Here is a 12,877-nt window from a genome sequence, read left to right as displayed (position 1 = left end):
TTAAGGCCAATTAACTTCCAGTACACAAGCTGTAACCAAAGCTAACTTACACACAGACACACACACGCTAAAAATAGAAAATTAGATAAGCCTAAAAACTATATGCTGCATGAAACTGAAATTACAGGACAAGATAATATGATAATGACAGTTTAGTTTGGATTTTTGTTCAACAATTTTTTCTTTCCCAAGAAATGTTTTAATGAATATTTAGCAATTAATATGACCAATATCCCACTTGGTGCAGTATGGAAATCATTCAGTATTTTACTCTTCAGTAGACTTTTCTAAATAAATGAAAACATAGCGCTGCCTGTCAAAAGTGAGATCGTTCAAAAGAGATGCGTTGGCAACATTTCACACAGATGGAAGAGCAACAGGAAGTTGTAATGGAGATAAAACAGGGACGCCAGGAGGTGAAATATAATTCAGAGTGAAGAGATTTTCTTTCTCCCTACTATTAGTGGAACATAGGCCTCTGAATTAGAGGATGGACAGTTTGATATAAGACAATTACCCCCTTTGTTGGTTTAGGTAGCTAGAATTGTTTACTATCTGCCTTTTATTGTCCATACACAGGTTACGTTGCGTTCACAGCTCAGATAAGAATCCAGTTTATGGTCGGAGGGAGGAAGAGCCTCTATCAGAGCAGATAAAGAAGGAATGTGAGTGATCATCACTGAAAACTGTGGCTTTTTTCAGTCCCTCCTGTTTGGTGTTGAGGAACTGGACAGGAAACTACTCACGTTGCTCGGGTCAAAGGTCAGTGGATGAGGTTGTCTCTTCGAACCAGACCAAAAGGGGAGTCCAGTACTGGTCATCTAAAGAGAAGCAGGAGAAAACACCTTTATCCCAATGATCAGTAGCGGAAACAAGCTGTAGACATAAATACAGATAATGATATAAGGGAGTGAAGAGTTTTCTGATAATGACGTACCCACCGATAAATTCCCAAAAGCCTTATGAGAAAGAAATCTAGACTTTATTATAAATAACTTTATTATAAAAAACTATATGTAAGATTAAAAACAAAAAAACGACCAAACATATATATTTTATATAAACATGAATGCACAACCTTCATTCCATTTTTATTCAGACAGATACTGATATGTCTGGGAAAGAGTTTTATTTTTTTGTTTTTAGAGGTCGGGCTCTTGACAGGAGTGACACAGTCATCTCACATAATGCATGGCGAGCACAGTATGTCAATACATTTCCTCCCTGTCTTTAGTTTTCTGGCAGAGCAGGAGGTCAGTAAATCTTCCCAGAGAACAGCCAGACTGATATTGTTATCATTCGTGTGGTGTCTACACAATTTGTGAGTCCGATAACAACAAAGGGCCTGAGAGCTTTGATGTTGCCAAATGGCCCAAAAGCTGGGAAAGAGAGAGTCTCCTGATGGTGCTGCTGGTGGCACTTTTCACTGTAGGGGTGTTTTCTATTGCAGCCAAAAGGCAACAACATTCTCCTTTTAATTGCCTGAGATGGCCTACAGGCAAAAACAGGGGCCAACAATGCTTTGTCCTTCAAAAAGGCTGATTGGGAGTTTCTTCTTATCTAAATCACAAGTCTGTGGATAGAGGGTATCATACGCTGCACATATTATAAAGACCTTTGAGGCAACTCTATGATTTGAGATTTGTTTGATGAAAGAATATCTAATAGTCGATAAGATGACAAAACAATACAATCACCACTAATGATTATCCTGTATTGTATCTTCTACTATCTCTAATTACGTTTATGAATCAGAAAACCACAAAAAAAACATCACTTGCTTTGAATCATCAAACAGTCCAAAAATACTAAAATCTATTCACTGATTTATAAGTTGTAATCCATTTATTTTAGTTTCTCCTAAAATCTCAAGTCTATTGCTTGATGATTATACGACTGTAATTAATCAGCTGGAAAATAAATACAGCATGTATTTGTTTTAATTGACAATATGAAGCCTTTACACCAATAACTGATATAATGCATAATTCAATATTGATCCAAATGTCTTTTTTCCAAACTCAGCCATGTGTCAAAGTGTAAACACAAATGCAGAACCATGGTCACTTGACATAACGGCGACTTTAGCGCGTGGCCGTGTGTCACGCCTGTGTGCCAGTATCTGTCAGGTTGGTGTGTAACCGTTAACTGACATTAGCTGCCTTATCTTAGTTCCTCAGAGAGTCTGTGGTCAAAACTGACTTTCCAGGAGCACAACGTAATCACAATTGCCTGATAGGTCAAAGAAAACCATGAAAAAAGAGAAACTACAAGTTGGAACCGTAAAATGTCTGAGAGTTATTCGATGGTGTTTTGAGATAATATCATTGTATTGTCGAAAGTCATAAGTCATAGGTGAGTTCTTCTCAACAGTTTTACAGGGAAGTGAGTTTCCTGCGGTTTGTACTTTCGCTCAGAGAGATCTGTTAAACCCTGTAGGGACAAACAGGTATAGTGAGGGTAGGGTCCTGTTTCTGGACTGAGGCTGGGGGTTAGTGAGGGTCTGTTTAGGTTGTTACTGAGCTGCACCCCCCATCCCCAGATGTGACAGCAACATGTGACATCACTCTGTCTGCATGCTTCACCAGATCCCAATCCCTCAGAGCGGCTGCAGAGATATTTATCAGCAATGGCCTTTCAGTAGTTCAGATTTCAAGCAAAACGATAAAAGTCAGCCTGACTGAGCCTGGAGAAAAATGATGCATTACTGCATCAGCCATTGGCAGGGACCTAACTGTGTACGACATTAGAGAGCACAGAGTATTAAGGCCATTTAAATTGATATTGAGATTTCCAGAATAAAGTTGTAACATTACAAGAATAAAGTCATAATTTCCAAGAGAAAGGTCATCATATTAAGAGACGAAAGCTGTAATTTAATCAGAAAATAGGTCGTAATATTACGAGAAAAAAGTAATGATCTAATAATAAGTCATAATTTAAAAAGAATAGAAGAAGTTGTCACTTTTTAATAAAGCGGGAGTATAGTTGTAATTAAAGAGAAATAAGTCACAATATTTAAAGATTAAAGTTGTGGCAATATTTCAAACAATATTACGACCACTCACAATCTCTTTGCACTTTTGAGCTGCACTGCAGTGAACTATTACACAGACACACACTCACAACAGTGCCCCCTTGTGTCCATAAACATGAATTACACCTTTAGTCAGTGACATTTTCCTCTTGTGTGATTTATTTTTACCTGTTTGGGAGGAAAACAGTGCAGGAGCTGTTTGATGTCGTTGTTATACAGAGTCTCCCATCTGCAACGTGCCCAGCTCACACAGTCCTCCCAGTTTGTTGGACGCTTTCCTCCAGTTCCCATGTCCTCCAGGCTGCACCACACACCCCCAAGAACCTCCAAGGCCTCAGCGTCTCCATGGCCAAGAGTCTGCTCTACAAAGCTCGAATCACTGCAAGAAACAGTGCAGCAGTTCCTTATGGATTATTAACAGAGTATCAAGACAGTAATAATCAGTGTGAAGCAAGACAAGAGAGGACAAGTTTATTCCACTGTCTCGTTGTTGATGTGTCACTAGTTGAACCGAGGGGGGAGGAACATTTGACCTGGAGAAGTGAAAATTGGGAAATTTGTAATGGAAAAATAGAGTGTTCATTCAAAAAGCGCCATAGAAGAATGACTAAACAGGTTTTTGTAAATTAGGGCGTAGTCTTGTTCGTGACTCAGATGGAATTCCTTTAGTGTTCGGCTTTGGACTCATAGAGGAAATGAGGTGTGTTGAATTTGCAGTGTGCTGGTCAGTCTATACCCACAAGCTGGGACAGATCACCATAAAGTGTTAAAAAAATAAATTAAGAATGGGGATCTGCCTCCTCTGCACATAGTTACACCCAGACAGGTCTAAACAGGAACATTTCGAGTCACAGTTCTGCAAAGAGGTGCACGAATGGAAGGGAAACACAAATGAGGTTAATGAGGTTCCTTTCCGCAACCTCATTAACTATGACTTAAACTGTACTGGACTGCAACAGGTAGCTGACCTGCCCCATGAAGACGTCCAAATACATGTTTTTCCATGACTGCGCTACAGAACACTGCAATAATGAGGCCTCTGAGGAAAGTTTTAACATTAGAGTAATGTAGGAAACTTCATTGGCTTTTTGCTCCTCTACAGAAACACAAGAAAGTGTAAGTACTTCACAATGAGGGGAGATTATAACTGAGCTCCCCAAAACAAACAGAAACATGGCTGGATTAGGGACGGCTCCGAGACTCACAGCTCAGACCCAGTGTGAGACTGGAAGCTCAGATCTGTCACTGACGAGCTGTTACATTATAATTAGGTCAATGCTTTATGATAAAAATCCATTTATCAGTTTTCCATTCAGCAGAGGTTTCTAAATCAGAAAGGCTTTTGCTTAGCTGAAAGGCTCGATCCCCTATTTGGAGAAAATGGTGTCAGAGCTGCTGTGGAAGATACTTTACAGAGTCGAGCCCTGGCAGTTCAGACTGTTTATGTCATTTTTCACTGGAGGTTTACTGGTGAAAGCTGACCGCACGTTTTCCTGTTTATAAAACAAAAATAATGAGCTCCAAGAACTTCATTAGCCCTGGAATGCTTTGTAAGAGAACGGAAAAGCCTTGTAAAATCAGCAACCAGTGGTCGTTATGAGACAGCAGATTGGTGTGTGCAGTTTTTCCCATATGCTGCTGGAGGCAACGTTTGTTGTGGAAAACGTTAAATCCTATAAGGACGGCGTCACGTCTTACCTCAGGAAGAGATTCACATTTTCAGGTGTTTGTTTGAACAATCCTTCAAACTGGTCTCTGGCCCACTGAAAGAATTACAGCAAAGTTAGTGTAAAGAAATTGTGAAATGCATGTAACTATAGTTATTACTAACGGTCAGATGGATACACATTACACTTTATAATAATAATAACAACACACTGTGTCACAAGAAAACCTGTGATAAAACTTAGCTAGCTTGTAATTCTCTTACAGGTTTCGATTCTGATCATTCTTTAGCTACACTAGCTGACTGTATACATGCCAACGTTGTTAAGTTGGTCAGTTGGGCCATCACTTAACTATCTGATCTTTTTCCATTAAACATTCATGGCAGGGGCAGATCCAGAACCTGTTCCGGATCTGCCCCGGCTCCAGGTCGTCACTTAAGCTGCTTTCACACATGCACTGAACTTCCTTCATCCTAATCCAGAGGACGTGCATGTGTGAACGCAAATGTCCACCTGAATGGTGAAAGGACTTAAATGTGCACCTTATTGAGAACTGTGCATGAGTGTTGGACATACATTTGACCCCTCTGTGTAAATTGTGGCCCCTTAAAGCCCCCCCCGATTTGTTAAAATCCTAGATCTGCCACTGATTCATGGTATTTACTCTAATGCCACCTCAGGTCTGAAATTTGTTTAAAGTTTAGTATCTTCAAAACTTCTTAATGGATATCTGTGTACATCCAACCTGAAGAGTGTGCTCGATGCGGTGAGGGAAGTTCTTGAGCGTGCAGAGGGGGATGGCACCATTGGAACTGGACTCGGCAGGTCCATAAGACTTTGTCAGGTGAGGCAACACCACCTGAGTATTACCGGCGCTTCCCTGAGTTCCTCCCTCCAGTAAGGGCTTCTGATGTTGAACGCAGCGTCCGTCAAGATAGACCCCTGGGGAGCAGAGGGACATCAGTGCTTGCAGTCAAACATGTATTTCTAAAATGAATAGTGAATAATGGAGACAGAGTAAGAGTTCCTCACTGGCTTCCCAGTTATCGAGGGCTGCCGCCACTCCGTTGAGACCCATGAAGAAGTCGTACCCATACACCTCTTCACTGTCAGCGTCCAGGCGATTCTGATGAGCTGTGATTCTCATCCGCGGGTTTATCTCTCGCACTGCTTTGGCTGCAACATCCGATTTTGGTTTCTGTTTACGGAGAAGTGTGTGTGTGGGAGATAATGTATGTGAGCAACGCAGGTGATATCAGGGCAAAATGTTGATGTAAATAAATATCTATATTTCTGTGAAATGTTTCCAAGGAATCTGCTAAATCAAACCGCCAAAAAAGAAGTTAATAACTCATATAGTATCTTTGTTATGTCTTGCTCCTCTTTTTTATATAAAAGCGGAACCAGACAAATTCCCCTCAGAATTTAAAAGCGGTTGGTCAGACAATGGTTGAAATGAGAGATCAGCTGCCTGATATACTCCTGAAATAAAGAAATATACAAAACAAAGTAGCAAGAAATTATGGAAACATGACAGCTGCTTTGTTGGACACATGTTATTTGAATATCGGCACCCCAAGTCTGTCCCACCAGTAGAAACTCTGACTTTTCCCCTTAACCAGATCCAACAAGACCCACTGAGCTTTGATGGATTCCTCAGGACATGGAGGAGACTGTGATGCACTTGATACCGGCAGTTTTCTCACCCCAATATCCTCGGACCTGAACAGGAACTGGCGATTCAAGTTGGATCTTTCTATGAAGTCCATGTCCGTTACAGTGATTTGGCCTTTTTCTCCTGCGCCGAGCCCCATGAGGGCAAAGTTTTTGAGAAGCTCAGAGCCAATAGCACCAGCTCCGACCTTAGAATGAGACAAGATAGAGGGAGGATCAAAATAAAAGTATAATTGGTCGGAAAATAACAGTTTTGAGTCTCTTTTCTCAATAATAATGTAATCTCCTCACCCTATTGTGTAAAATGTAGGAGATAATGTATATTGTGATTTGGAGCTATACAAAATAAAATGAGTTTAAATGAATTGGATTGTGCAAATGAATGTCACCAAATGTTACCACTTGTTTAAAATACTTTAATATTAATATTTAATATTTAGAAATAAATTTAGTGCTGTTATTGACTTCTTTCACTGCCTCTTGCTTAGTGTGACGTTTTTACAGTGGTAAACACACACGCACACACACAAACACATACACACAGGCAGTAAACAACAGTAAAAATAACAGTGTGAGAGGAAACAGGGAAAGGACTCTGCAATGTGGCTCGGCCCCTGCACACCCAGAGGTCAACGCTGGCAGGAAATGCCACCTGAATCACAGCCGTTTCCTGCATCTGCCAACATTAACACCAGACAAGATCAGAAGTATACATAGCCAGAGGCCCCCATATTTACAGCACAGAGAGACAGCGCCCCCTGATGGACGACTCTGACCACCCGTCCTCACCAGGAAATACTTCTGCCTCTCAAGCTTCTCCTGGTACGCCGACCCAAACACGGCAATCTGCCCATCGTACCGGGTGCCTTTCTGTCAGAGACAAACACAAGAGCAGTTCGATTAATGGGGAATCTGCCTCAGGTCGATCTGACTGACTGCTCCTGTTTCCCACATGTGAAACGTTGAATTGGAGGAATCTCTTTACGTACTGTGGAAAAGAAGCTCACTGCCGGTTGACTCTCCTCTTGAGGGAGGCACTCCAGTGCATCAAAATATAGCCACTGCTGAAGAGGCGTAAATTTCCCGCTACATGCCTGCAGGTACATTACAGCGAGTGCACAGAGCAAAGTACAATCAGCCACTTTATACACACCTCCAACACACAGTATCTCATATGTTTATTTAATGTGTTAAGAAACATAGTGTGAACAGGCTTCATCAGAACCCAAAAGACGAAACTATGTTACGTGCGTTGACCTTTGACCTCACCTTAATGACTTCCTGTGCAGCGAGGCCTCCAATGAAAGCGTTGAGAGGGGCCAGGTCGCCCCGGGCTGTGTAGGACAGGTTTCGCACAGCAGCTTCATCCAGCTGTTCCAGCTGTGCCACTGCGTTCAGCTCTCTCACCATTGCAACCAGAACATCTGCATCTGACTATACAGGGTTGAGCCACAACAACCGAGTAAAAATAATACGGTAAAGATTCCGTCCATTTTCAGATTTTATTTCAACTCAACATAAAACTTGTTACATCCGCCCAGGAGTTCATGCTTTCACGCCTGTCCGTTAGTTTCTTGGTTGGTTTGTAGATTAGATTACACAAGTAATACTTATTGGATTACCATAAAACTTGGTGGAAGGATATTTTATGGGTCAGGAAACAACCCATTAAATGTTGGTGCGGTTCTCAGGGGGGAGAGGGGGGGTCCAGGATTTATGTCCTTTAACATTGTAAGCTAAGGCCTTTTTCAACATCTTCACTGATTTCTAAGAGGAAAAGAGAATGCATGGGTCTTGATGAAAGAAAATCAGGCATGTTTAGGACCTTGATATCTATGAGTGTGTGAAATTTGATTGATTCTGGGGAACAATGATTTTTACTAATAATACAACTTGTTTTGTAAACTTAGTCGAACATCGTCGATCCTTCACTGACCTGACACCGAGTATGAGGCAGACGTTGTTCTTTCTTCACAAAGCTGTGGAGAGCCTGGAAGGCCAAGTGCAGCGTCTTATGCCTGGCTTCTTTTCCGTAGTCATTCATGTTCAGGAGTTCAAAATCCAAGAGAGCCTCACTCAGTGGTTTCTGAAATTTATTTTGGAGAGATTTTACAGAGTGTCATCACTGTCTTTCCAAAAGAGAACTCAAGAAGGTTTAAACTAAATGTTGATACTTACAAAACGTAACATGCAGGGCTGTTTAATCTCTGTCACTACTCCACCCCGTTCATATTCGGAAAAGGCTGAAGTGTCGCCAATGCCGAAGGAGTAAGGGCCTGTTGAGGAAGGCAACGTAAACAGTTTTCAGCCAACAGTTTGATAAATCATTTAAATTCTCCTGGGATGCTCACAGGAGAGGTTTAAAATGTCGAATGTCATGTGTGAGACTTGAGCGTGGCTCGTGACCAGACTGTGTGTTGCAAGCAGAGGAAAGAAATTGCAGATGTAAAAAAGAGAAGTGCAGATGAAATGACTAACCTTGGACTGTGATCTCCACTGGGCCGATGCTGTGGAGCTCCGTCATGCCTTGGACGTCTGAGAAATAAACTTTAGTGCCAGCAGCAAACATGTGTTTTTCGTCTGTGCAGACCACTCCAGGATTATTCTAAAATAAAAACAGCAATTATAACCATACATCTACATTTACAAATATACTCATTTACAACACCTTAGTTAAAAGTTAGGAATCATTTAAGTTTCAGGTCAGAGACAGGTGTTCAGACCTGGTGTTAACATCCATCTTCAGTGACGTGGCCAGTACTAAGTACAGGTTTGAACATGTACTCTCTGTGTTTCCCGTAAATTAACTTATTTGTATCCAAATCAACACAGATCACCACATAATGAATAATACTTTTCTTCCATCCTGGTTCATTCAGCCCCCTCTGACACCTTTCTCTCTCTACCTCTCTATCTCTCTTGCTCCCTCACTAATGCTGAAACACACACACACACACACACACAAACACACAGTGATAACGGACACACGTGTAAACTCAGACTGGGTTGAAAACAACATGATTTGTTCCGCGCAAACAGAAAGTACATGCGTGTTTATTTGCATATAGAGTGGAGAAGTGAGATCCAATCACGAGAGGTCACAGAAGACACGTTCAGGCTGTGTGAACAGACGTACGTAACACGGTCCACTTGTTATTGGATATCTCAGGACGGATGTAAATACCAGGTCTGACCAGGGCCTTGAAATATACCTCAATTATCCAGATGAAAGACTTTACCTTGGAGATGCTCTGTATCATTGCGGATTCAGGCATCGCTCCATTCTGGTCCAAGACCTCAAACTCCTCCCCGAAGTCACAGAATAGCTGCCTGCATATTAAACCACGAGGTTTTCACTTCCTTGTCCTCCGTGCATCCAATCAACGTTTGACAGTTTGTCCTGAACACTTACCCACACAGTCCTTTGGTGTCTGCCACGATGAACTTTACTCCATGTGAATGGCAGAGCTTGCCAAAGCGTTTCTGAGCATCCAGTGAGGAGTCAGTGAGGACCACCACCTGAAACACAACAGGCTCTCTCCACTCAGTGTCTTGTGGTGGTTGTATGTTACCTGAATGTTTGGCCTCTATTGTGCAAATTGGTGGACGTGCACAGTTTGACCCAGGAAGGCTGTTAACACAAACAAAGGCTCATATTTAGGTTTCCAACATGATGCACCATTACGTCAAGTACCTGAAACTTTAGAAGCAGCTCCTCATCCAGTGGTTCAGTGTGGGGTGACACGTGCACGTGGGGGTTTAGGGCTGAAAGCTGTTTAAGGGAACACTCGGCTCGGTTCTGACCAATATTGGACTCCTTCAGGAAGAACTGGTGGGAAAAGAAATCATAGACATGGTGTCAATCTTCCACCTTTAATCTTGTCAACAGCTGTTTCCCAGAATGAAACATCCAACTTCCAATTACAAGTTGTGTGATAGATACATTTTTACCAAATTTACTTAATTTCCTTATAAGGAATTATTTACAAATACCACTACACTCCATGCATATCTGTCTCACGTGTAAAACTAGGTTATAAGCATTCATGATGGGCAATATGGTACATGTATACAACTATTTCATTACTTATGTAGCATCTGAAGTAAAACTGAAACATTGAGGTAGTATTATTAAGCCATAAAGTGATATTATTGTTGTCATAAAGTCATCCTAAAGCCATTTGGAAAAATGAAATCCTCTCATTGATGACATCATCATGACATGACACTACACTATTTGTTTCATTACAACAACCAGTCTGACAGCCTCCATATGATATGACTGTACTGGTCTCTCTCTTTCCCTCCCTCTCCCTCCTCCCCTCTCTCTCTCTCTCTCTCTCTCTCTCTCTCTCTCTCTCTCTCTCTCTCTCTCTCTCTCTCTCCTCTCTTTCCACCCACCATTCCACTCCCCCCATTTCTCTCCTCTCACCCCAACCGGTCGAGGCAGATTGTTGAAGGAACTGATGGGTTCCTCTGGTATAATAAGGTGTGGACATTACTGGTCTATGTTAAGTGCCTTGCGTTCATATATGTTGTGATTTAACAGATCCCAGAGTCAGTACCTGGGAGGACAGGTCTGTCCACTCGGTGTCTCCCTCGTCCTGGACAGTGACAGACTTCACTCCGGACAGAATCACGTTCTTGGCCACTTCCACTCCCAGTCCCCTCATGCCTGCTATGAGGACGTTGGCTGTGGCCATCCGCTGCATGGCGTCATGACCCAGAACATACCTGTGCAGGTGACAGAGACAGTGCATGTCGGTGGGCCAAGCAGTTCAATACAAGTATTAGTCTGTGGTACTTACAGCTGCCTGGAGTAGAATCCCTCATCGATTTCCCCGACTCCTGACATGTTGCTGTACTGGAAGTCGCGAGGCTCCAATATGAACTGTGCAGTCTGAAGTGAGAGGCAAGCTGAAGACTACCGACAGTACTGACCAAGTGCAACCGAAAACAACAGGAACAGACACACACTGACCGTTTTCAATGAAAGAGGATTTCACTTTCGTTTCTCTCGATTCTTTGAAAAGGTTTGTCTCTGCGTCAAAATGCAGTTTCTGGATCGGCCACCAGAGGGAGACTCGGGATTGTGCAGGCACCACGTTGTGACCTCAGCCCTGTTTTTAAAATGTGCCAGTTAGAAATTTTAACTGGAAGATTTTTAATCTTGGAAGTATTGATTTGCTCAATGGGCAAAAAACCTAATTGGATGTTGCAGTGTGAAATTCCTCTGTGCAGTTTGACAGAAGAAGATTTTTCTCGCATTGATCTGCTGGAAGGCTTTAGTTTCTCAGTACTTACCTTAAATCTGAGTTTCAGACAAAGGTATGATCAAGTATCACATATCGAAGCCCCTTTGGGAGCCAATCAAAGTCCATCATAATTTATGAAAACATCTTATTGGTTCTCTCCTGACCCATACAACATCCCTCCACCAGGTTTCATGGTAATCTGTCCAGTGGTTTTTTTGTTATCTTACTAACAAACATACAAAGAAACAAACAGGGATGAAGACATAACCTCCTTGGTGGAGGTATGAATATTTGAATATCTCACAAAGCATGCCTGGAAGGGATCCCTTAACATTTCCATGGTGACAATAACAAAGATACACCTTGGTATTGCTTCATGTGTAAGTCATTGTTAGATTTCAGTCTGGTGCAGAGTGAAGTCCCGCCCCCATTCAGGCCGCCGCGTGCCTGCTGCTTTTTAGGTGACCAGAAGTGATTCATCATTAGACATCAAGTGGAGGCAGTGAGATCTGTGCTGCGCGGATGTGGAAGAGACTAATTCAGGGGCTAAACAGGAACCTGCACTCAGTATCATGTTATGATTGTAATCTCCCTATCTGTTCTGATCTGAGATCCTGTCAGCCACTGACAACCTCTGCCGGCACAAAATTTGGGCCTGAATGATGTTGCTCTAATAAAAATCACTCACACGGCATCATGCTGAATACTGTACAAATAAAACAGAAAATATTTTTAACTCCCTGTATATGCACACTTCAACACTTGTTACTGCAACTCCGTCATGCAATACAGATACACAACGTTTTAAATAATAACTAACAATTTTCTAGCTAATCATTGATTTAGATCGAGTGACTTAAATATAGAAGACAATCATTTACCCATATGAGAAATTTGTTATACTGTGGGTATAATCATTATGGCAAAAATTATAATCGATAAATCAATAACTATGAAGTCAAACTAATCATAATTGGAGCAGTCTATATGCAAACCTGTAACAAACCAATGTATGGCAGTGTATTTCAAAATCTGCCGTGGGAAGTAAATCACAGTCCTTTCTCGGGAGAGTCTCAGAGTGTCATTGACCAAACCAGCTGCAGGGAAGTGATGCGTGTTATTTGTTCCCTACCCTTATGAGTCAGGTATGTGATTTACACAGGGACACACAGGAACACGGGATGTCATGTCCTCCACACACTTTGTTTGTTCAGTCATTCGGCCTCTATCCATCACGTCCTTAT

The 12,877-nt window shown here is 41.9% G+C and overlaps 1 protein-coding gene across 2 annotated transcripts in view; it reads right to left on the bottom strand.

Moving 5' to 3' along the window:
* uba7 (ubiquitin-like modifier activating enzyme 7) overlaps positions 1 to 11,414 on the bottom strand; it is a 33,814-nt gene extending 22,400 nt beyond the window's left edge. The window contains exons 1-17 of one of the 2 annotated variants that reach the window (XM_053442479.1): positions 11,187 to 11,414; positions 10,944 to 11,112; positions 10,073 to 10,207; positions 9,791 to 9,897; positions 9,618 to 9,708; positions 8,857 to 8,983; positions 8,557 to 8,654; positions 8,315 to 8,464; positions 7,648 to 7,812; positions 7,368 to 7,472; positions 7,168 to 7,248; positions 6,411 to 6,566; positions 5,737 to 5,902; positions 5,450 to 5,646; positions 4,736 to 4,800; positions 3,206 to 3,416; positions 747 to 821 (exon numbers count right to left, since the gene is read on the bottom strand). In XM_053442479.1, the coding sequence (XP_053298454.1) occupies positions 747 to 821; positions 3,206 to 3,416; positions 4,736 to 4,800; positions 5,450 to 5,646; positions 5,737 to 5,902; positions 6,411 to 6,566; positions 7,168 to 7,248; positions 7,368 to 7,472; positions 7,648 to 7,812; positions 8,315 to 8,464; positions 8,557 to 8,654; positions 8,857 to 8,983; positions 9,618 to 9,708; positions 9,791 to 9,897; positions 10,073 to 10,207; positions 10,944 to 11,112; positions 11,187 to 11,233 (2,145 nt within the window). In that variant the 5' untranslated portion in view covers positions 11,234 to 11,414. The remainder of the gene's footprint in view (positions 1 to 746; positions 822 to 3,205; positions 3,417 to 4,735; positions 4,801 to 5,449; positions 5,647 to 5,736; positions 5,903 to 6,410; positions 6,567 to 7,167; positions 7,249 to 7,367; positions 7,473 to 7,647; positions 7,813 to 8,314; positions 8,465 to 8,556; positions 8,655 to 8,856; positions 8,984 to 9,617; positions 9,709 to 9,790; positions 9,898 to 10,072; positions 10,208 to 10,943; positions 11,113 to 11,186) is intronic. The other variant, XM_053442480.1, reaches the window with a different exon arrangement.
* Positions 11,415 to 12,877: the final 1,463 nt, after the last annotated feature.

This window comes from Pleuronectes platessa, chromosome 2 (genome assembly GCF_947347685.1).
Source record: "Pleuronectes platessa chromosome 2, fPlePla1.1, whole genome shotgun sequence".
Taxonomy (NCBI): domain Eukaryota; kingdom Metazoa; phylum Chordata; class Actinopteri; order Pleuronectiformes; family Pleuronectidae; genus Pleuronectes; species Pleuronectes platessa.
The sequence above is the reverse complement of the archived record's forward strand: the minus strand, read 5'-3'. Positions and strand labels throughout refer to the sequence as shown.